The 23,210-nt window shown below is 45.9% G+C and overlaps 1 protein-coding gene across 1 annotated transcript in view; it reads right to left on the bottom strand.

Annotated features, from left to right (window-relative positions):
- LOC146348097 (FRAS1-related extracellular matrix protein 1-like) overlaps positions 1 to 23,210 on the bottom strand; it is a 179,356-nt gene that overhangs the window by 6,043 nt on the left and 150,103 nt on the right. Inside the window, exons 30-32 of the mRNA XM_084851642.1 lie at positions 22,620 to 22,924; positions 18,772 to 18,936; positions 6,722 to 6,837 (exon numbers count right to left, since the gene is read on the bottom strand). Of these exons, the coding sequence (XP_084707768.1) occupies positions 6,722 to 6,837; positions 18,772 to 18,936; positions 22,620 to 22,924 (586 nt within the window). The remainder of the gene's footprint in view (positions 1 to 6,721; positions 6,838 to 18,771; positions 18,937 to 22,619; positions 22,925 to 23,210) is intronic.

The raw sequence follows: 23,210 nt of genomic DNA, 5'->3' as shown, positions 1-23,210 counted from the left end.
ACTGAGGAAAAGGGATACCCACATAGATGTTGGGATGCCCACATCTTTTCCCCAGGAGGGTAAGAACAATTAGTTGGCATAAGTTCCAATGAATAATGGCTCAAAGGAAAGGGTTTAAAAGCCTCTTTCTCATCTCACATTGGTTGTCTCTTTCAAATTGCAGTTTCAGGAGCTGCATTGCATAAAATAAATTAAAAGTCTGAAAAAAGAATTAAGGACTGCATATAATGTGTCATCCCACCCACAGCTACTGTACGGCTCATCTCTACATCAGAAGCAATAAAAACAGAGATCCTGCTCTTCCAAACAGCTTCCTTTCCCAGTTTTAAATAAAGGCACTGAAAACGAGTCAGATATATTTCAGCATCCTTTTAGGGATGGAGAGATGGGTCAGTTTTAGGTCTTTGTCATTTTTGCATGTGTTCATTCATAACTCTGTTCAAGCCTATTTACAAATTAATTTGCAATATTTTGATGGAAAATCTGCATGAAAGGTCGTACACATTTTGCATTCATTTTAGGCTAAAATGTGCATTTTTATACACCTCTGTAAAAACTGCATCACAACATTCAGAAAACTGTGTTTGGATCTGCATATGAGTTTGGGAGGTGCGAATCAGGTCAGTTTGCTTCCAAATGCAAACTGAACAAAATCCTCAAGCATTCCTAGACTAAATATTATATGTATTTCCTAGCAAAATCAGTTTGCTTTGGGTGTTTACTTTTCACTTCAGTCTAGATCACATTGCTTTAATTTATTCACTAAGCAAATATGATCAGTCCTTTTCTCCTTTTTAAATTTACCAAGGGTACAACAGCTGGCTGGGGAATGCTAGGAGTTGTGGGACTTTTTTCTGTCTAAACCTGCATAGGATTGCACTCTAAATGTATTTAATTTTTTACTTTTAAAAAAGGCACTTTTTTAAAAGATGGGATAAGGCAGTGTGCATTTGTCATGGCCATTTAAAAAAATAAAATCAAAACCACATCCTCTCTTTTTCCTGTTGGAATATATTAAAAATGGATAAAGCTGCATGGATATTTCTTTTTATGAAAAAAATTTGAACAACAACAACAAACATTTCACTTCTTATGAGGTATTATAAACAGAACAAAATTCTAGCTATGGAAAAACATAATTCCAGACCTTAATTTGCTTACAGTTCTTTCTGGGCACCACCGTATTTGCCAACATATTTTGTTTCAGTTTAGTGCAATTATTTTCATAACGATCCTCCAAGGCTTTCAATGAAAGGTCAGCCCAACTTCACACTGGAGCAGGGAGTTTATTAACAAGTGTGACTAAACCATTCCCTTTTTGTCCAATTCAATTTCCAGTTTGTCAGTAAGCATGAAAACTACAGACCATAAATGCTCATGGGATTTTTTAACCAGTTACATGACATATTAGGATGCCTGTTATAAGGCAGAAAGCTCAACACCTTGATGAAAGGATTAAACCAAAGTCAAGGGGACTGCTAGCCTTTAGCAAAAGGGGGGGGGGAATCACATCACATTTTGGAAACTTAAAGTCACTTTGCATTGCGTTGAAAGTGCCCTGCTGGGTAATATTCTATGATATGTTTCTTATAACTTTTCTCAACAAGATTTTATTAAGATCTCCTGTTCAGCTTTGCACAGAAATATTACAGCCTTACTGTACCTTGTAACTGTTTACACCCACACCCCTTTACCTATGTTTTTTTAACTGAGGATAAGACTTAATGCTTCAGATGAACTGGGCTCTAATCCACCAAAGGTTATCCCATGATAAATTGTTTAGTCTCTAAGGCAGGGGTGGGCAATTTATGCCCCTCCATATGTTTTGTCCTACAACTCCCATCATGCCTCATCATTGGCTATGCTGCCTAGGGCTGATGGCAGTTGTAGGCCAAAACATCTGGAATGCCACAAGTTGCCCATCCCTGCCCTGAGGTGTCACAAGACTCAGGGCTGCAGCAGACTGTCACAGAGCCATCCTTGGGAATCTGCTCAGCTTCATGATGCACAATCAGGACTGCACGTACTGCCTGCCCTGCCCCTACACTACCATAGGAAGTCTGCATTAGACCTACACAGCAGTTATCAGTGTATAAAGCCAGTGTGGTACAGTGTTTGGAATGTTGCATTTGGATGTGGGAAACTCAGGTTCAAATTCTGATGCCCAGCCATGGAAGTCACTGGTAGTACCTTGAATTATTTCACTGTATCTCAAGCACTCTGCCTTGTGAGATTGCTCTGAGGTTAAAACTCTGCAATGTGCTCCTTGGAGCGGATTGCATATACAACACTGACAAAAGCTGCTTTTGAAAACCCTGTGAATATGCCTCTATGATCAAAACCAGCACAGACTGTAAGCTAGGCTACTATAAAATATTAATATACATGCTGCTAAGAATACAAGAACATAAAAAAGAGTCTTGCTGGAACAAACCAATGGTAGCATCTTGCTTCCCACCATGTCCAACTAGATGCCTCCAGAAACTGAAAGCCACTAGCATAGATTGAAGTCTTTCTTTCTCTTTCTTTGTTTCAACTTATGAGTCATTCTATAGCTGATGCTTTCAGGGAAAAATACATAAATGCAAAATAAAACACAATAAATTTCAGCAGCTACAATCACTATGTACAATAGCTAAGACTGAACTATTACAACAAATACTTAAAAAACCATACACACATTCAAAAATAGCCATGGAGATAGAGCAGCACTAACACAACTTTAAGGTACAACTGGGCAGTAGAAAAGTTCTTTGCCTGTCTCCAAAAAATCAACAAAGTAGGTGTTAGGTGGACCTCCCTGGAGAGGGCACTCCAGAGTTGTGGGGCTTCCACTGTAAAGACACCCTGTCCACTCCCAACTCAGATGAGCTTTCCAGAAGGATACCTTGGTTGATGGTATCAAAAACCACTGAAAGGACCAGGAGAATCTACAGGGTCACTCACTCTTACCCTGTTTCTCTCCTGACATCCCACAGGACAACCAAGGCAGTTTCAGTACAAAAACCTAGCCTGAACCCCAGTTGAAATGGACCCATAAAGGAATGGCTGGACCAGCCTGGCCACCAACTGCTCAAGTCCCTTGCCTATTAGCTACTGGCCTATAGTTGTTAAGATATTCTGGTCCATTTTTTCCCCCAGGAGTAATCCTTAAAGGAGGCTGAGACTATTCCCTCTCTAAAAGAGGAGTTTATAACTTCCAGAACCCAGCTGGACATCCCCTCCCTACTGGATGAAATCAGCCATGGGAGGCAAGGGGCAAGCAAACCAGTGTTTAGCTGAACCTGACCAACCACATCCTCAGGCCTTAAAAACTAGAGATCATTCAACAATATACAACCCAACAGGGCCCTGGATATTTTCACTGCATGCATTTTCCCTTTCTTTCCCCATGCCACAACCCCAATCAAACAGGGTCCATGGCGGTTTTTACACAAATGAAATGACTTTGAATGAACTTCAAAGTAATGTATAGCATGGCCCTAAAAGGAAAGTTTTTGCATTTTCTTCTTAAATTAAAAATGGTCATTTAAATATTAAAAAGTGACAGATGGAAAACAGTTCTAAGGGCAGTATCCAATGGTGTCATTCAGCAAACTCAAATAGCACTAGAAGAGCTCCACTGAATCTTTCCATTGCGCAAGCACTTGCCCATTATGCTGGCACAACCAGTTGTGCAAGCCACTGAACAACTGTCTGCACAAGTGGAATGCGCAACTGTCTGCACAAGTGGAATTTGAAACCAGCTGCACAAGCAGAATGTGCAATGGCTTTCACAAGCATTATGCCCAACTGGTTGCACAGTGGACTACAGAAGAATAATGCACAACCGCTTGCTCAACTGTGCTTGCGCAAATGTAACTTTAGTTGGATTCTTCTCTTGCACATAGTTCAGAATCTAGTTTCCGCTAGTGCAATGTCATTTGTGCTAACAGAAAGACACAGGTGGATCCTGCCCTAAGGCTTTTGGGAGCCCTGGGATATGAGTTATTTTTAGCGAGATCAGGGTCCAAGAGGTAGTTTTTTTTTCAGAATCAGGACTAGAGGAACCAATACAGATAGGAAGAGAACATGAGAGACAATCAATGAGGAAAGAGCAGTTGACCAATCTTTGTCTACTTCTTTTTCAGGTGCTGCTGGGAATCAGGAACCAATAAGGTCAAATCTGGAAAAACAGACCAATAAGGCAACCAGCCAGTATTTACCACAGGGGTGCACAACCTGTGGTCCGGAGACCACATACAGCCTGAAGAAGCCTTAATTGCAGCTTCAAGAGTGCCCTGACCTTTCTGCCACCAGATTTTTTCCCCAAGGGATCCTGATGCAGATTGTTCTTTCCTCATGGGCATGAGCAGCAAGGAAAGAGCAACCTGTATAGCAGCATTGGGAGATGGGATGGAGAGAAGTTTCTTCACTCTTTCCCCCAGAGATCTTCCTACAGGTCACCCTTTCCTCATTGGAAAACATGATCCCAATGATCCAGCTTCAGGATCGTTGGGATGTGTGTGCGCGCACATGTCTGCATACGTATCTAGTCAATACAGATGCAGCCCTCAGGGCTGAAAAGGTTGTACATCCCTGATTTAACAGCCAAGGAGTGGTTTTTTGATACCATTTCTGTATTTAGAAATCCAAAACAGTTAACATACCAAGGAACAGTGTCATAAATAGTGTAACCTAGTCAGAAACCAGAGATTCTGTCTATCACTTTAAGAACTCAGAAGGTGTGAGGATGTATATAGCAGTGCTAATCCTTGTAATCCCTTCACCAATTTTTCTGTCTCATCTGCTTAGGGATGTAATTAGAGACCTGCATGGTCCAGTTGCAAAGGAAAGGAAGTGAATAAAGGGGCCATTGGCACAGACAGACAGACAGACAGTGCTGAAGCTTCATCCTGCCTGGCTGCCTCCCATCTCTTAGAGGCAGGCAAAACCATTTTTATTTAAGCAGGTGTTTGGCCTATGGAACTGCTTTGTTTTTCTTTGCTGCTCTGTGTTTTGATCTGCGTGCTACTTTAATTAAGTTTTCATTGGCTGCTCTTATAACATGCTCTTATCTGACCTTTAGACAGTTTTACATTACTTATTTGTTATGTTTATTTTAAAAAAATTATCATGGATTTCATTAGTTGCCTTGGGCATTTTTTACAGAACGGTGAGGTATTTTATTTATTTATTTATTTATTACATTTATTGATCGCCCATCTGGCTGGTCACCCAGCCACTCTGGGTGATGTACAACATATAATAAAACAGTTTAAAACAATAAAATTCTACAATAAAACATTTTCTAAAATACCCTAACCCACCCAAAATGCCTGCCTGAACAACCACATTTTTAATGCACGGCGGAAGCTCATTAAAGAGGGGGCATGACGGAGTTCCTTAGGGAGGGAGTTCCACAGAGTAGGGGCCACCACAGAAAAGGCCCTCTCCCTCGTCCCCACCAGTCTAGCTGTCCTGGCAGATGGGACAGAGAGAAGGCCATCCGAGGCTGATCTTGTTAAGCAGCCTGTCTGGTGTTGCTAGAGGTGCTACTTAAGATCTAGGTATAAACCTAGACAACAACAAATATAAAGAGTGAGAGGCAGGGCCACCAAACTGAAATGCTTCAAACTCAGACTTCAAGCAGCTGATTATAGGCAGGTATGACAACACATAGGTTTAGAACCAGATTTATATAAGTGTCCTGTGGGGAAGGAACACAGGAAGCTGCTGTCTGGCAGGTCAGATTACTTGTCCAATCAATGACAATGACAATGACAATCTACTCTAATACTGGCAGTGCTCTCTAGAGTCTCAGGCTACTACCTGATTCTTTCAGCAGAAGATGCAGGGATTGAAGATGGGGCTTCCTGCTTGCAAAGTATGTGCTCCACCTCTGGCTTATAGTTCTTCTTCAATCTCCTTCAGAAAGTTGGAGGACTCTTCAGCATATCATGGGAGGTGGCACAGGGGATTGCAGGGGGAAGGGGGAATAATACAAAATGGCCTTTCTCCCCCTCCTGCTGACAGAAACCTCCACTGGATCAAAGAGCATTCCATTATTGACCACACATCCCCTTAGAGCAGGGGTAAACAACCTGTATCCTGTGGTCCACAACCTGTGACCTCAAAGGCCTTTATTGTGCCCCCCCCAAGGTGCTCTGACTCCCACCCACCCACTGCCACATTCCCCCAGCAGCTGAACTTTCCACTCCTTCTCCCAGAGATTATCATACAGATTGCTCTTTTCTTGTCACTTCTAGCACTGAGGAAAGGATTATCTGTATCAGAACCACTGGTATGTGTATATATAAATGTGTGTGCGTGCGCTCATGCACGTGCATCCTCTGACTCAGCATCACATGTGGCCCTTGTTTCAAAGTTGGTGGACTATACCTCACAGACTCTGCCTCCAAAACACCTAAGTTATATTTAAACAAAAGCCTTTTTCATAGGGCTGTGGCCTCTCTCTCTTCAGGCCAGAAGCAGTGGGTGTTGCTCTCAACTACTTCCTGGCTCCTCGCAGGAAGTACAAACCATTCAGGCCAAATCCAGACATTGTTTCATATTGTTACAGCCCTCAGGGCCAAAAAGATTGTGCACCCCAGCTTTAGAGCATGTTGTTTGTGCTCCTTTTCACCCATAGCAGGGAGTTCTATCCTAGTGGAAAACCAAACCTCAAGAGTATGAAATATCAGTAACAGTCCATAAGAGAGTAGTTCTAGGCTTCCCGTACCATTTTCTGCAGCTTCTTTCGGCACCGTCCCATGTACCATTTCTAACTGAACTCAAAATGTAACAGTGCTTGCCTTTGAGTGTCCAACTGGGAGGGCACTTCCTGGATTTGCGGCTCTACGATGGGAAAAACAAAACAAACACAACAAGATCACACATCTCTGATGAACCTCTTATTTGAGCTCTTTCCAATTAAAAAATAACACTGGTTGTTTCAAAAAAGAAAAGGAGTATAAAGTGACATATATATGGCTTTTCAGGTTATGCTTCCTTCCCATATTATGTTTCTTAAGATACAGGTCTCGAAGCAGCTTGCAGATATATGAAAGCCTAACATGCAGATTAGCTGGCATGTCTGTTTAATTCCTGAATGCCTGCCAGCCAAATATTTGTTTGGAGCAGGGGTAGGCAATGTGGTATTCATGGGCACCAGTGCACCCAGGGGTACCTTTCTTGGTGCCTGCCAAGGTGCCCTACCCCCCTACACTTCTTTTTTATTTAACACATTTTCTTACTGGCAGCTGGGATTGCCATGAAATAGGTTTCTGTTGGTGCCAAAAACTGTGGTTTCAAAGGAGTTGTGTAGCGTGTTGGGGCTCATACTTCACCTCTGCCTTGTACTCAGTCTTTGGAGCAGGTTACTTGTTCTTTGTCATGGTAACACCCCCCTCCCATGGTAGCCATTTTGTGATGGTGCCTAGGACAATTTCTCAAATTGCCAAATGTGCCCAGAGCCCCAAACAGTTGCCTCCCCTAGAGTTAATAAATAAACTGGCCAATGAGCATGATGCATCACCATATCTCACACATCTTAGCCATTTCTAGACTTCAGATGTGAGTCAGGAAAAACAGCACCAGAACTGGCCTTAAAAAGATTATTCACTGGAACTAGAACCCCATTGTTTTATGCATTCACAGTCATGACAATAAACTCACAGCCACATCCTATGCACGTTTACACAGTGGTAAGCCCAACTGTGTTCAGTGGGGCTTACTACCAGTTTAGTACACAAAGGAGCACAGCCTAAGGACCAAACCAGATGGGACCTCCCATCAGTCTGATTTTTTTTTTAAAAAAAGAAACTGAAATGCAGCAATGGTGTGTGTGCCATTTTGAGTGGATCAGCAAAATTTCCTGATCGTAAGTCCCCTCCATTCCCTTTCTTTATGGAGCCCTGTATTTCTTTCCCCTGAAGAGGGAAAGCAGCCAAAGGATGGCTTTGCTTGGAAAAAATGGTTCATGGAGAAAGGTTCAAGCAGCTGCTGCTCTGCCACTGCTGTGATCAAATGTGTGGCCCCCACAGCTAAGGGCCAGAAACTGGTCACAAGTCTTCCCCCATCTTGTTTAGTTTGGCCCCGCGCATGCAAGCATTCATTGCACACTTATCTGGGAGCAAGCTCACTGAACACAGGAGCAAGTTAGACTTGCTTCCAAGTAAACATGCACAGGAATAGGATGCACTCAGCCATTCTCATTTGGGCTTAGCAAGTGCTTAAATCTCATTGAATAAGAAGCCTAACTGTGAGCACTACTGTAGCCTTTAATAATTTTGTCATTTCTTGGTTCTCAGTTGCAATAGTTCATAGGCGTTTGGTGATAAAGATATGGAAACTTTTGGTTCTAATTTGATTCAATGATTCTCTGTTCTCATGAGTTTTTGATTTAATAGAGACATTTTTGTAAGTAGGAATAAGTAAGTGAATTGGAATGTTACAATTCTTTTAAAACCATAAATTAGCTTTTAAGCTGTGAAATGGTGTGGACACAGATGGACTCAATCCTGATAACTAGTTAACATTTTATGGATATCAAGGATATTTCAGGATATCAAGGCTAGAAATCCTAATTAAAACCCCTTCTTTTGCTATAAACCAAATTACATTTTGATTGGGTTGGTTGGAGATGGTATGCACCTGTCCCACAACAACACTTTCGAGAGCCACTTTTTATTGTGGAATTCCATGTGCAAAATAAACTTGCCCAGAAGCTACTTTCTAAGCAAAGGGAAAACAAATTGCTTGAAGACCTAGAGACATAAGACCTAGATCTGCAGATAACACAAAAGTTTGCAGAAATCTCAATTACTGTCATGTTCCCTAGCCTTGACCTGTCCTCTGGCTCTGAAGAGGACTCAAGAGGCAGAGGAGACTCCCTCCATTACTCCAGTCCCTGCTAGGCCAGAGTCTCCCAGACCAGAGGATATGCCAGGTCCTCTGGTGCAGAAGACACTCCCCATTACATCCTTCACTACCCCCAGCCCATAGGAGCCAGTGGCTACAAATCAGGCAGTAGCAGCCCTTTAAGAAACAAACTACTTCTCTGAGGGGGTGAAGGTCTTGAGCTGCTGGCCTTTATAAGGCTTCAGAAAGCCTTTGTCACTGAGTCAACAGCTCTCCTTGCTTGAATCTCAGCTATATGGGAGCTAGCCAAGGTCCTGGAAGACCCTGCCTAGTCTAACTTGCCTGGCTATACAGCACCTTTAAACCGGACTGGACTTGCTTCGCCTTGACTGGACTTGACTTAACCTGACCTGACTTGCCAGGTCCTTGCTGGTTTTAGTCCCACTGGGTGCCTTGAACCAAGATGGACAGGACAGTTTGACTCAGCCCATATGGAATGGAGGCTTTGGTTCCAGAACATCAGGAGCTGTCTGCTAAGAACCAAGTACTTCGGGTGCAGATTGCCCAACTCTCAGCAGAAACCCTAAGCCTACAGGGACAGTTGCGGGATGCTAAGGCTGCTGCAGCATCCCCCCCAACTGCAACACCTAGAGGAAGATGTCCGGTTAGCTTACCAGAGAAGTTTGGGGGAGATCAGGGCCTGTTTCCCAGTTTTTTGGCCCTATGCCAAATTTACATGGATCTTCGTCTAGAAGAATTCCCCTTGGATTGAGTTTGGGTGTGTTTTGTGCTCAGCCTACTGAAAGAAGGTGCTGCAAAATGGGCTACTCCATATCTGGTAGAATCAAGTGCACTCTTAAATGACTGGACTGCTTTTATTGAAGTTTTCTGCCAAGCTTTTGAAGGCCCGCAGAAGAAGGAAATGGTGAACCAAATGGATTCAGCATCTCTGCCAGGGTTCTGGGTCTGTGCTGGACTATACTAGCTCATTTCTTTTACATGTACAAGACTTAGGATGGAATGAAGCAGATCTTGTTGACCAATTCCAGGAAGGGCTGGGAGATCTAATCTGAGACGAGTTGGTTCCAGCAGACTTATCTGACACTTTCACAGACTACATAAATCACTGTCTGCGCATCGAGGGGCACTTGGAAGCCCGTCAAGGGACCTGGCAAAGACCTGCTTCTTCCAGTACCTACTAGTACTGGAATTCAGTGATCTGTTCCAAACTCCCACACATAGAATGAACCAGAACCTATGCAGATCAGTGGAGCCCCAGAGGAAAAAGGTCGTCGTCATCACCTGAACCGCTTTTTATATTGTGGGCAGTCGGGCCATTTCGCATCAAATTATCCAGTAAGATGCAGGGAAAACTCCAAGGCTCCACTGTAATGGGACCCACAGTTGCTAGGCCATCAGCAGAGGGCTCCCTCGAAATGTGTCAACCGAAGGACCATTTACGCCTGCCCTTGAGTTTACATTTCCCGCATGGGCATGTTCTACGCACCTGGGATATGGTGGATTCTGGAGCTTCTAGTTGCTTCATTGATATCTCTTTTGTGACACAGTATCAGATACCCACCATTCCAAAGACTAATCCTGTTGCTCTAGAAGCCACTGATGGATGTCCATTGTCCTCAGGGCCTATTCGGTATGAAACTCGGGGTCTTAGGACTGTTATCCCAGAGCATCAGGAGACACTAACCTTAGATGTGGTGAGTTCTCCACATTTTCTAATCATTTTGGGGATTACTTGGTTAGCTCAGCATGACACTATGATTCAATGGACCATCCAGAAGGTCTCATTCACCTCAGAATATTGCCAGTGAAATTGTCTTAGCCAAGACTAGGGATGGGCGGATTCCCTACCTGTTGTCCCGCAGGGGAATCCACCCACAGGGGGAGGCGATCCGTCCCTGCCCCCGGAATCCATCCAGGCCGGCTCCACTCTGTGTTGATCCTGCAGAGCTGGCTGCCAGCTCTGCTTCACTGGCAGATTTCGTCGTAACGGGCGGCCAGCAACCATTGCCATGCCGTATCTCGGTATTAGTAAGTCTCTGGATGCAAATGGCGTAGTGGGCGCCATTTGCAGCTGTAAAGCTGGTAGATTAGCCTAAATGCAGCCATTTACGCTGCATTTAGGTTAATCTATCAGCTTTATGGCTGCAAATGGCGCCCACTACGCCATTTGCGTCTGGAGACTTACTTATACAGAAATATGGCATGGTAATGGCTGCCAGCCGTAACGACTTTCCCCAGTGATGCAGAGCAGTCGGCCAGCTCTTAGGGGTGTACGAAACCCCGCTTACCTGGCTCCGCCAGGTTCCGCAGGTGGGGAGAGGTGATCTGTTCCTCCCCCCGGAATCCTCGACGGGGGGGGAGGCGATCCGTTCCTCCCCCCCAGAATCCTGCCTGGCTGACTCCACTCTGTGGCCAGGCCGCAGAGCTGCCGGCCGGGCCAACCCACAGTGGGGCCTCCAGCCGCTGCCGGGCTGGTGCGGATGCAAATGGAGTCCTGTGTAGGGGATGCCATTTGTGTCCCTTGTTGTTGTTGTTGTTCAGTCGTTCAGTCGTGTCCGACTCTTCGTGACCCCATGGACCATAGCACGCCAGGCCTTCCTGTCCTGCGCTCTCTCCCGGAGCGTGCTCAAGTTCATATTCATTGCATCCGTGATGCTATCTAGCCATCTCATCCTCTGTCGTCCCCTTCTCCTTTTGCCTTCAGTCTTTCCCAGCATCAGGGTCTTTTCCAGGGAGTTTTCTCTTCGCATTAGGTGGCCAAAATATATGGCGGCGGCAGCAGCCTGGCTGCGGCCGGCAGGAGACCATCCACTGCCGCTGCCAGAGCCGCTGCCGCCGAATCCGCCACATCCGCTGCATCCGCCCCAGGTAAGTGCCGTCCCAGGGGGATTCCGCAGGGGGGGGCAGGAGGCCGTTCTGCCACGGATTCCGGGGGGCCGGATTCTAAAGAATCCAGCCTCACTGGAATCCGTGGCGGAATTCTCTGCCATTCCTACTGATATGGCTACTTTGACTATACAATCATGCCTTTTGGCCTATGTAATGCCTCCTCTGTGTTCCAACACCTGATGAATGATATCTTTCGGGATGTGCTGGACCGCTTTGCTGTCATCTATTTGGATGACATCCTGATATATTCAGACACATGAGACCTTCATGTCAAACACATATGGTTTGTCCTCCAGTGACTCAGGGATCGCTGCTTATATGTGAAACTCAAAGACTGTGCCTTTCACCAGAATCGGGTAGAGTTCCTTGGACATGTCATCACTCCTCAAGGTATCCAAATGGGCCCCCACAAGATCCAGGCAGTAGCAGAATGGCAACCCCCCAGAACCATGAAAGATGTGCAACTATTTCTGGATTTCGCTAATTATTATCGGAGATTTATTCCCCATTTCTCAACTCTAGCAGCCCCTCTGACAGACCTGTTATGGAGACAAACTGCCTTTCATTGGATTTCTGAAGCAAAAAAGCATTTGAGCGCCTCAAGGAACACTTTACACAGCCCCAGTGTTGATCTACCCCAACCCTAGTGAACCATTCTTTGTGGAAGCTGATGCCTCCAATGTGGCCATTGGGGAAGTTCTCTATCCACCCTCAAAAGGACCAGAACCTATGCACCTGTGTGCATACCTATCTCATAAACTAACTCCCACTGAGATGAATTACACAATTTGGGGAAAGGAGTTATTAGCTATGAAAACCATCTTTGAGGTTTGACGTCATTATCTTGAAGGGGCCAAACATCCAGTAATGGTAAGAACAGATCATCACAATGTAGAACATCTGCAAACAGCAAAAAAACTCAGTGCCAGATTAGATGGTCCTTATTCTTTTCACAATTTGAGTTCCGTATCATTTATATTCCACACATTCTCATAATTGTTGGGCTGATGCTGTCTCCTAAAAACCTGAATACACACAAAATCCAGACAGAACTCCCTAGACCAGATTACTGCACCTTTGGAACTTTGCAGCTGCTACACATGACCCAGACTTATTAATCATAATTCGCCAGTACCAGCAGAAAGACCCCTATGTGCAAATCCAAATCTGTGTCATCATTGAAGGAGAGGAGCCCCCTCCAAAAGGTAATCAAGTTACAGATGGACTGCTCTACATGTACTCCCACTTCTATGTTCCAGCTGGTCCGGCCTGCCTCTTAGTTCTTTGATTGTGTCATGATGTGCCTCTGGCAGACCATTTTGGACCATATAAAACTCTCCATCAAGTCTCTAGAGACTTTTGGTGGCCCCGTATGAGGAAAGAGATATGCCAATATGTTATTACTTGTGAGACCTGTGCACATATCAAAGACCAAGCTCGCCAACCTGAGGGTCTACTGCATCCCTTGCCTACGCCAGAGGGGCCCTGGAAGGCAGTGACACTAGACTTCATTTCTGACTTACCACCATCCCAGTGTTACACATCTATTTTGGTGTTGGTGGACACATTTACCAAAATGGCTCACTTCATTCCTTGTATGGGTACCCTGACCACCAGTGAGACTGCTCGTACCTACTTGAACCACATTTTTAAACTCCATGGCTTACCAGACCATATTATTTCTGATCAAGGGACTCCGTTTGTTGCAAGATTCTGGAAAGAGCTGTTCCAGGCATTGCAGGTAGGAGTGTACCTCTCCTCTGCTCACCATCCCCAGATAGATGGGCAGACTGAGTGCACCAATCAGACTTTAGAACAGTACCTGTGCTGCTATAGCACATACCAACAAGATAACTGGGCCATGCTACTACCTTTTGCTGAATTTGCTGATAATAATTCAGTCTACTCCTCCACACAATACACTCCATTTTTGCAAACTATGGCTTCCATCCATGGTATTTTCCTGATCCTTGTCCACCTAACAATCTGCCTGTAGTAAGCCAATTGCTGGAGAAACTACAAGCAGTTCAAATGGAACTGAAAGGCCTGCTTGATCAGGCCAAAGAAACATACAAAGCGTACGCAGACAGAAAACAACAGCCTGGACTACCTCTATAAGAAGGAGATCTAGTATGTCTGTCCACAAAGTATCTTCGCACCATCCGCTCATCACAAAAATTAGACTACAGGTTTCTTGGTCCATTCCCCATCACCCATGAGGTCAATTCAATAGCATTCTGTCTTTGCCTCCCTGCTTCAATTAAAGCATATCCTGTTTTCCATTGATCCTTGCTGGTCCCATACATCGCTGATGATGAACCACATAGATGCCAGCCCCCACCACCTCCAATGCAGGTAGATGGGGAGAAAGAATTTGAGGAAGATACTTTAGATTACAGCATATGCTAGTCCAAGATACTTTAGATTCCAGCATATGCTTTAGATTCCAGCATATGACCAATACCTCCTCAACTGGAAGGGATATGGGCCAGAGGAGTGTTCCTGGGAACCAGCTAGCCACATCCATGCCTCCTGGCTACTCTGCCAATTCCACAAATGCTACCCTGCCAAACCAGGTTCCCCAAACCAGAAGGGGCCAGTACCTGAGGGAGGGGGGATGGTGTCATGTTCCCCAGCCTTAACCTGTTCTCTGTCTCTGAAGAGGACTCAGAAGCAGAGGAGACTCCCTCCATTAATCCAGTCCCCACTAGGCCAGGGTCTCCCAGACCAGAGGATGGGCCTCTACCTGACCCCTCTGGTACAGAAGACATTCCTCCATTACAGCCTTCACCACCCCTAACTTTCCTGGCTATTCAGCACCCTTAAACCAGACTGGCCTTGCCTCTCCTTGACTGGCCTTGCCTGGACTGGACTGGACTCGGCTTGACCCAACCTGACTTGCCAGGTCCTTGCCTGTACATTAGGGATGTCAGAGAAATCCGCTGCAGAGTCAAATGAGGCCAGATTCTTTGGAAGCCAGCCTCAAGAATCTGCAGTGGATCGGGACCACTTACCTCTACTCCAGGAGGACTGGAGGCTGAATGGCACTCGGCTGCTTCTTCCAGCCAGAGCAGTTTGCCTCCTCCCTGTCCCTGCCGATTGCCTTTAAAAAAAAATGTCTTAAAAAATAATGGCAACCAGGAGGATGTGCCCATAGACTTATATGTGAATAGAGCCATGAATCTTGCGTATAAGTCTATGTGTCCATAGGCTTATATGCAAGATTCACCGCTCTATTTTGCGTATAAGTCTATGGGCATATCCTGCTGATCCCATGTGCTCATAGACTTATACACAAAATAGAGTGGTGAATCTTGTGTATAAGCCTATGGACACATAGACTTATATGCAAGATTCATGACTCTATTTGCGTATAAGTCTATGGGCACATCCTCCCAATCGCCTTTTCTTTCTTTTTTTAAGGCAACTGGCAAGGACAGGGAGGGGGTGAACGGCTCTGGCTGGCAGGAGGGAAGGTAAGCGCCCCCAAGCCAGTTTCCCCCCACCCTCGGCATCTGAGCAGAGCTGCTCTGGAGGATTCGGGGGGGGGGAGGAACGGATCGCCTCCCCTCCCAAACAGATTCCCCACTGGAACAGATGGTGGGGAATCCATACACCCCTATTGTACGTACCTTGCTGGTTTTAGTCCCTCTGGGTGCCTTGAACCAAACCGTACAGGACAAGCACAGGGCCTCAGGTCAGGTGGCCTTGTGTCCTCCTTTGCAGAGAATAGTCCTCTATTTGAAGGGCTGCCAGAGGACTATTTGAAGGTGTCCTCTGTTTGAAGGGCTGCTAGGGGTGCACGAAAGTCACTTACCTGGTCTCGCAGCTTGCTTCGCGGTGTGGGGGAGGCGCTTCGCTGCTCCCCCCGAAGTTCAGGCTGGGGGGGGGAGGCTTCCCTCCTCGCCCGGCTGAAATTCAGGCCGGGGGGGAGGCTTCCCGCCTCGCCCGGCCGAAATTCAGGCCGGGGAGGAGGCGCCTCGCCTCGCCCGGCCGCGAAATAAAAAGTTTAAAAAAAAACGCCCCCGTGATAGGCTACGTGACGATTTACGTAGCCTATCATGGCTAGATCTGCAAAGTCAGCCGTGATAGGCTATGTCAATCGTCACGTAGCCTATCACGGGTGACTTTAAAAAAAAAAAAAGCGCGTATGCAAATGGCGGCCCCCATAGGGAGCCGCCATTCGTGTTCCTTATTTGGTCGCTGTAGTCTACGTAAATCTTTACGTAGACTACGGCGAAAATAAGGGCAACGCAAATAGCGCTGCCCTTATTTTCGCCGTAGTCTACGTAATCTTAACATAGACTACAGCGAACAAAAAAGGAACGCGAATGGCGGCTCCCTATGGTGGCCGCCATTAGCCGTACGCGCTTTTTTTTCAAAAGTCACCCGTGATAGGCTACGTGACGATTAACGTAGCCTATCACGGCTGACTTTGCAAATCTAGCCGTGATAGGCTACGTTAATCATCATGTAGCCTATCACAGGGGCGTTTTTTTTGTTTTTACTTTTCTTGGAATGGCGGCGGCGGCAGCCCGTCGAAAGACCGGCTGCCGCCCCTGCCCCTGTCGAAGACCTGCCGAACCGCTGCCGGGACCCGCCGCCGGGAGGGACATTCGTGACAGGTAAGTCCCATCCTGGGGGGGTGGTGGGGGGGCAGAGAATTTCTCCCCGAAACTACTTCGGGGGGCCAAACACATTGGCACTCGGCTCCCCGAAGTTTCGGGGAGAAATTCTCCCCCATCCCTATGGGCTGCCCTGTCCAATTCCAGTTTAAAGATAAAGAACCATAAGAATTGTTACCTATCAACAGTTAACACCTGAACAGCAAATTGATCAGGCAGGAACACAGGTAGGGATAGGCGGAATGCTTACCTTGCCTTCCGCTAGGGGTCTGCTGGGGGAGGTGATCCATTCCTCCCCCCCGGAATCCTTGCCGGCGGGCTCCACTCCATGGCGATTCCGTGGAGCTGCCAGCCAGCTCAGAAGCACCAGCAATACGGCCACCATGCCGTATTGCTGGCTGAAGGGAACGTGATGTATTGTGGCTGCAAATGGCGTCCAGGACGCCATTTGCGGCCGTAAAGGCCTTAGTTTAAGGTAAATGCAGCCGTAAATAGGGATATACGAAAGTCACTTACCTTTTCGAAGGGTGACATTAGCGGTGGGGGGGAGGTGCTCCGTCCCTCCCCCCGAAATTCTGGCCGGGGGGGAGGCGCTCCGTTCCTCCCCCCCGGAATCCTGGCCGGCCGGCTCCGCTCTGCAGGGATTCTGCGGAGCCGCCAGCTGGCTCTGCCAGCGGCGGGACATCCAGCCGCTGGCTAACAGGGACGCAAATGGTGGCTGTAGCCGCTGCCGTTTGTGTCCCTGCAGTCAGCCATGATAGGCTATGTAAATGTTTACGTAGCCTATCACAGCTGATTTAAAAAACAAACAAACGCACGTACGCAAATGGCGGCACCCATGGGCGCCGCCATTTGCGTACGTGCGTTTTTTGTTTTTGTTTTTTTAAAATCTAGCCGTGATAGGCTACGTAAATCTTTACGTAGCCTATCACGTTTTTTTTTGTTTTTTGGGTTTTTTTACTGGAAATGGCGGCGGCGGCAGCTGGTCGGAAGCCTGGCGCTGCCACCGCCGAACCGCCGCCAGAGCTGCTGCCGCTGCCAGGAAGATCCACCCAAGGTAAGTCCCATCCCGGGGGGGGGGGAAGACCATTCTGCCACCGATTTCGGGGGGCCGAATGCTCTGGCATTCGGCCTCCCCGAGATCCGTGGCGGAATTCTCTGACATCCCTAGCCGTAAATGGCTGCATTTACCTTAAACTAAAGCCTTTACGGCCGCAAATGGCGTCCCAGACACCATTTGCAGCTGCAGTACATCCCCTTCAGCCAGCGATATGGCATGGGGGCTGTATTGCTGGCAATCCGAGCTGGAGGATTCGGTTGAAGAGGATTTCGCAGGGAGGTGGGGGTAAGAATCCAGCCTTGCTGGAGTCCATGGCAGAACTCTCCGCCATCCATAAACACAGGTCACCTGGTCGCAGTCTTCCATACTATGCTATTTAAATTATAACAATTGTTTCTAAATTTGCTTGTACACATACAAATTAGCATATGCACATTTTATCTAAATCGCTGTCCTTTGTTCTCTTTTTTGGCGATTCACAAGTAGCCACCCTAAGTGCAGCTGTGTACCATCATCCTAAAAAGGCCAGTTAGCTCTTCATGTGCTCCAAGAAACGTGTCATGTTATGTTTAGAACTATTTGGTCCAACATCATAGTGTTTGACAGGACAGCATTTCAGAGGCTCAGACAGAATCCAGGGTTCTAATACAGAAACCATGAAGTTGCTAAGCAAGCCTTGAGAAACCCTAGCAAGAGGTAGCAGCTAAGCAGGACTGAAAATTCAAACACCTGAAAGTCAGCATAGTGCAGTATTGTGTTTGAATGTGGAGGCAGTTGTTACTATAAATCTCTGCCCAGACACAAAGCTCACTGGGGGTTTGGGTATGTCACTGGCTTTCAGATCTACCATTGCAAAGGTAAGGTGAGCCCAGACAAAAGGGAAGTCGGTACGTACTTTCAGCTGCATACTCACAATTATTTCTATCAGTTTATAAAAATTAATTAATTAATTAATTAATGAAAAAATTAAAAATTCCAGGACTGGAGAAACAGGACAGCAGGTCTGAAAGCATTAAATCGATGCTGCACAATGGTTAACAGATTCATGTCTTGATTTGCAGATTAAAAAGTGAGTTCTGATTAACTGAGAGTCCATCCATTGACTCCAGTAGAGGCAATCAAATTGGTTGGGAGCCTCTGAGGCACTACCAGTAGATTGCCCTTAAAACATTCTGCTATGAATTTATAGCCTATATATAATTTTAAACATAGTTTTGTAGAATATCATGATTTATAATACACACTGCATTCTTGAGGATATATAATTTCCCTTCCCTTGTCACAAATTCCACCCACCACCACCACCACCTCCTGCTGCCCATAAACTAATTCTACCTGTTTTTTGCTTGTTTGTAATGAGATAAATTCATTCTTCACACCCAAATCTTTCTGAGGAAGGTTGTGTCGGTTTTGTAGGTGAAAAGGCAAAATAGACAAGGGCTCTCTAGCAGATGGCAGAACAAATTGTCCTTCTGCTCCTGTTGATGTAATACTTTGGTACTGGAAATGATAAAGAGAAATTTAACAGCAAGTACAATGATTCCTATCATTTTTTTCAAGGGTCAGTTTGGCATCTGAAAACCCTGGCTTCCACTTATCCACTGCAAAGAATTGAAGACATCCTTCCAGGGGGTGGGGAGAGAAGTGGGGAGGGGCACTTAATCCTTCCCCTGCCATCACTTCTACCTTACAGCTTCTGCCTCCCCCATTCCCCGCCCCCCAGCAGCCTCAGAATCCAGCTGGAGTAAAAAGGGGAGTAGTTAAGTCTTGCATTTGCACTTGAATATATCAGTCAGCATTTTACCAAGCAGCTATTGTAAATCTTCAGTATGATCTGATATGCTGGATCTGGGATTAGTTGTTGGCTCAGCTGCTAAATGAATTTGCAACTTTGGCCAAATAGCTTTACCTCTCCATGGCCCTATTTTAATACTGTTTATTTGTGAGCTTCTTTCAGAAAAAAAATGTTTCAGCATATACATTGAGGGTTGAATGAGGGTTGTGTTCAGACCTCATCCAATTCCATATAGTGTTGCCATATCCTGCCAGTGTAAGTGCAAAATTGTTACCTGATTTGGTTTGGAGAAGTAAAGGTGGGCCTATTTTATGTGACAACACAAAAATGAAAACTGGTGTCTTTAAAAACTTGCAGCCTGTGCCTGGCTTTGCAAGGACCTTGATGCTGAATGACACACAGACATATTTTTTTCTCAGCTGAGCTGCAGTGCAGGGAGGCGTGCAAACATTATATTTGTCTGTGAAAAACATTTTCCTGCTTTTGGCAACTTTTTGGCCCATGGGCCATATTTGCAGTATGGCAGCTACACCTCCTCCTCCAGGCATGGCATCATCATGAAGCCCATTCACAGTGAGGGAAGCACTGCAGTCACAATGAATTGGCCTCAGAACATGGCCACATAGCCAAATTTGCTTGGGTAGATGACTCCATGATGTCATCATGCTGACTACATGATCTCTGATTGGCTGAGATCTAGTAGCTAGGAGGAAAGCAGTTTCAATTTTTATTTTTAGAGCAAGAAAACAAGCAGCTGAAAACAGGTAGCGAAAAGGATTAATAAAAGAATGTATAATCGATCCCCGCCCCACCCCAGCTTTCCTTGTTCCCAAAAGGTTCATCTGAGAACCCATTCTGTTATTCTTGCTTAGGGACCTCTTAGATCAACACTGTGTAACCACTTGGGCTAGAAATACTTTCTTGAGCTGGGCTGGCTATTAATGACATTTCCTAAAATGATTTAAGAGCATTGGTAAAATAATTTTTAATCATAAAATACAATGATCAATAATAGCAAAATAAAACTCACTCTCTACTTATGGCATATATACTGGAAGGGCAGAATTCACTTTGGCAGGTACATTATATTCATTGCTCTCTTTCATTAGCAGATCTTCCATTTCCCCCCATTACAACTTTTCTAAGTAGTTAATTCACCCAGAAAGGCAATGATATTCATAATTTTATGGTGGCTTATTTTGCAACATCAGCAGGAAAACGGAGTGTTATTAATAGGATATCTTTTCCTTCTTTGCCCTCATGTTGTAGAGAAGGCTATTTAATAACATTTGTTCCTACTGAAGGATCATTACCTTGCCGATTTTGCTTCTGGAAAAGAAAAATGTGGTGGAAATATGTTTGGCTACATTGTTAACTGGTGTAAAATAGAAAAGGCCCACTAAAGTCAATGGGGCTGCATAATTTTATATCTAGCAACGACCTAAAATCATGTTTTCCGGATTTTTACATTTACTAAGACAGACTAAAGAACTGGCCTACAAGGATTAAAATTCAAGACTGCAAACAATTATCCAAGTAGCTTTCTTATAGCTCACTCAATTACCAATTACATACATCATTGCTACTCTTAGGGATGTCAGAGAATTTCACCACGAGTCTTGGGCAGGCCGAATGCCAGCACATTCGGCCCCCCGAAATTGGTGGCGAAACGGTCTGCCCCCCCCGCCCCCCCGGGACAGGACTTACCTTGTGCAAATGTCCCTGGCGGCGGCGGCTCTGGCGGCGGTTCGGCGGCGGTGGCCAGTCTTCTGACCGGCTGCCGCCGCCATTTCCAGTAAAAATAAAAATAAAAGCCAAAAAAAGTGATAGGCTACGTAAAGATTTACGTAGCCTATCATGGCTAGATTTTTAAAAAATACGGTGATAGGCTACGTAAATGTTTACGTAGCCTATCACGGCTGAGTGAAAAAAAAAAACCGCGCGTACACAAATGGCGGCACCCAAGGGCACTGCCACTTGCGTTCCTTATTTTCGCACGTGTAGTCTACGTAAACATTTACGTAGACTACGGCGAAAATAAGGGGAACGCAAATAGCGTTCCCCTTATTTTTGCTGTAGTCTACGTAAATGTTTACGTAGACTACACGTGCCAAAATTAGGGATGGCGGAGAATTTCTCCCTGAATCTTTGGGGGGCCAAGCGCCAACGCATTCGGCCCCCCGAAATCGGCGGTAAAATTCTCCGCCACCCCCCCGGGATGGGACTTACCTTTGGCAAATGTCCCTCCCGGCGGCGGGTCCCGGCGGCGGTTCGGCGGCAGTTTGTCGCGGGCGGGGGCGGCGGCCGGTCTCCCGACCGGCTGCCGCCATTGCCAATGCAAAAAAAAAAAAAAAGTAAAAAAAACCCCACACACCCGTGATAGGCTATGTAACGATTTACGTAGCCTATCACAGCTAGATTTCCAAAGACAGCCGTGATAGGCTACGTAAAGCATCACGTAGCCTATCACGGGTGACTTTGGGGGAAAAAAAAAGCACGTACGCAAATGGCAGCAGCCCATGGGTGCCGCCATTTGCGTTCCTTATTTTGGCATGTCTAGTCTACGTAAAGATTTACGTAGACTACGGCAAAAATAAGGGCACGCTATTTGCGTTGCCCTTATTTTCGCCGTAGTCTACGTAAATCTTTACGTAGACTAGACGTGCCAAAATAAGGAACGCAAATGGCGGCGCCCATGGGCCGCCGTCATTTGCGTACGCGTTTTTTTTTTCCCCAAAGTCACCCGTGTAAGGCTACGTGATGATTTACGTGGCCTATCATGGCTGACTTTGGAAATCTAGCCATGATAGGCTACGTAAATCGTCACGTAGCCTATCACAGGGTCTTTTTTTTTTTTTTTACTTTTTGTTTCGTGGCCGGGGAGACGGGGTGCTTCTCCCCGGCCTGAATTTCGGCCGGGCGAGGCGGGAAGCCTCCCCCCCCGGCCTGAATTTCGGCCGGGTGAGGCGGGAAGCCTCCCCCCTTCGCATGAACTTCGGGGGGGAAAGCGAAGCGCCTCCCCCCCACCGCGAAGCCAAGCTGCGAAAAGGTAAGTGACTTTCGTATATCCCTAGCCAAAATAAGGAACGCAAATGGCGGCGGTTGTTGTTTTTCACTCAACTGTGATAGGCTACGTAAACATTTAAACATTTCACGTAAACTGTGATAGGCTACGTAAACTGTGATAGGCTACATAAACATTTACAGGGCACCTCCCACATGGCCAGAATTTGGGGGGGAGGGATGCGGTGCCTCCCCCCTGGCCAGAATTTCGGGGGGAGGGACAGCGCGCCTCCCCCCCACCGTGAATCAAGTTTCGTGAAAGGTAAGGGACTTTCGTACATCCCTACTCTTCGTATTACATGCAAATATCATCATCTGTAAATACCATCAGTGGGCTGTGTTCAGTTACTTGATGTTTTCTCTTAAGTTTAGCATCAGCAAGAACTTGGAAATCCATATCTACATGATCAAGCAGGTGTTTGGCCTGAGGAACATCTCCTCTGGGAGAAGACCCATGATGATGATGGTGATGGTGATTCTTATTGTCCAACTGTTGTTCTTTGTGGAGGACACTTCGTCTTCTGCTCACTCTACGGGAATGGCCAGCATAGAATGTGCTTCCTGAAATGTTGCTAGTCCTTTCCAACACCTCCTTGGAAGCTTGGAAGCTTGTGGAAGAAGCACAGCCACCTAATTATCAAATACGAGAATGAAGGAGAACATAGTTTTGAAATTGAGCAAATGTAATGATAGAGGAATACAGGAGAGCTGAGCTGTTTGGAAAATGGATGCAATCCCTTTCTGCTTCCATGTCCCTTGGACAACATATTTTAAGAGTGGGAAACATAGGCTGCTGAGAACCCCCAACACCCCATGAGAGGCCTGCTTACATGGTGGTCTGTAATCTTTGCAAGCCAAGGTCAAATCTAAAATAAACCACAAATGAGATTAAATTTGGAATCTCAGCTTAATCTTC

Source organism: Heloderma suspectum, chromosome 4 (genome assembly GCF_057233095.1).
Source record: "Heloderma suspectum isolate Gila_16-S chromosome 4, 16-S_ref, whole genome shotgun sequence".
NCBI lineage: Eukaryota > Metazoa > Chordata > Lepidosauria > Squamata > Helodermatidae > Heloderma > Heloderma suspectum.
The sequence above is the reverse complement of the archived record's forward strand: the minus strand, read 5'-3'. Positions and strand labels throughout refer to the sequence as shown.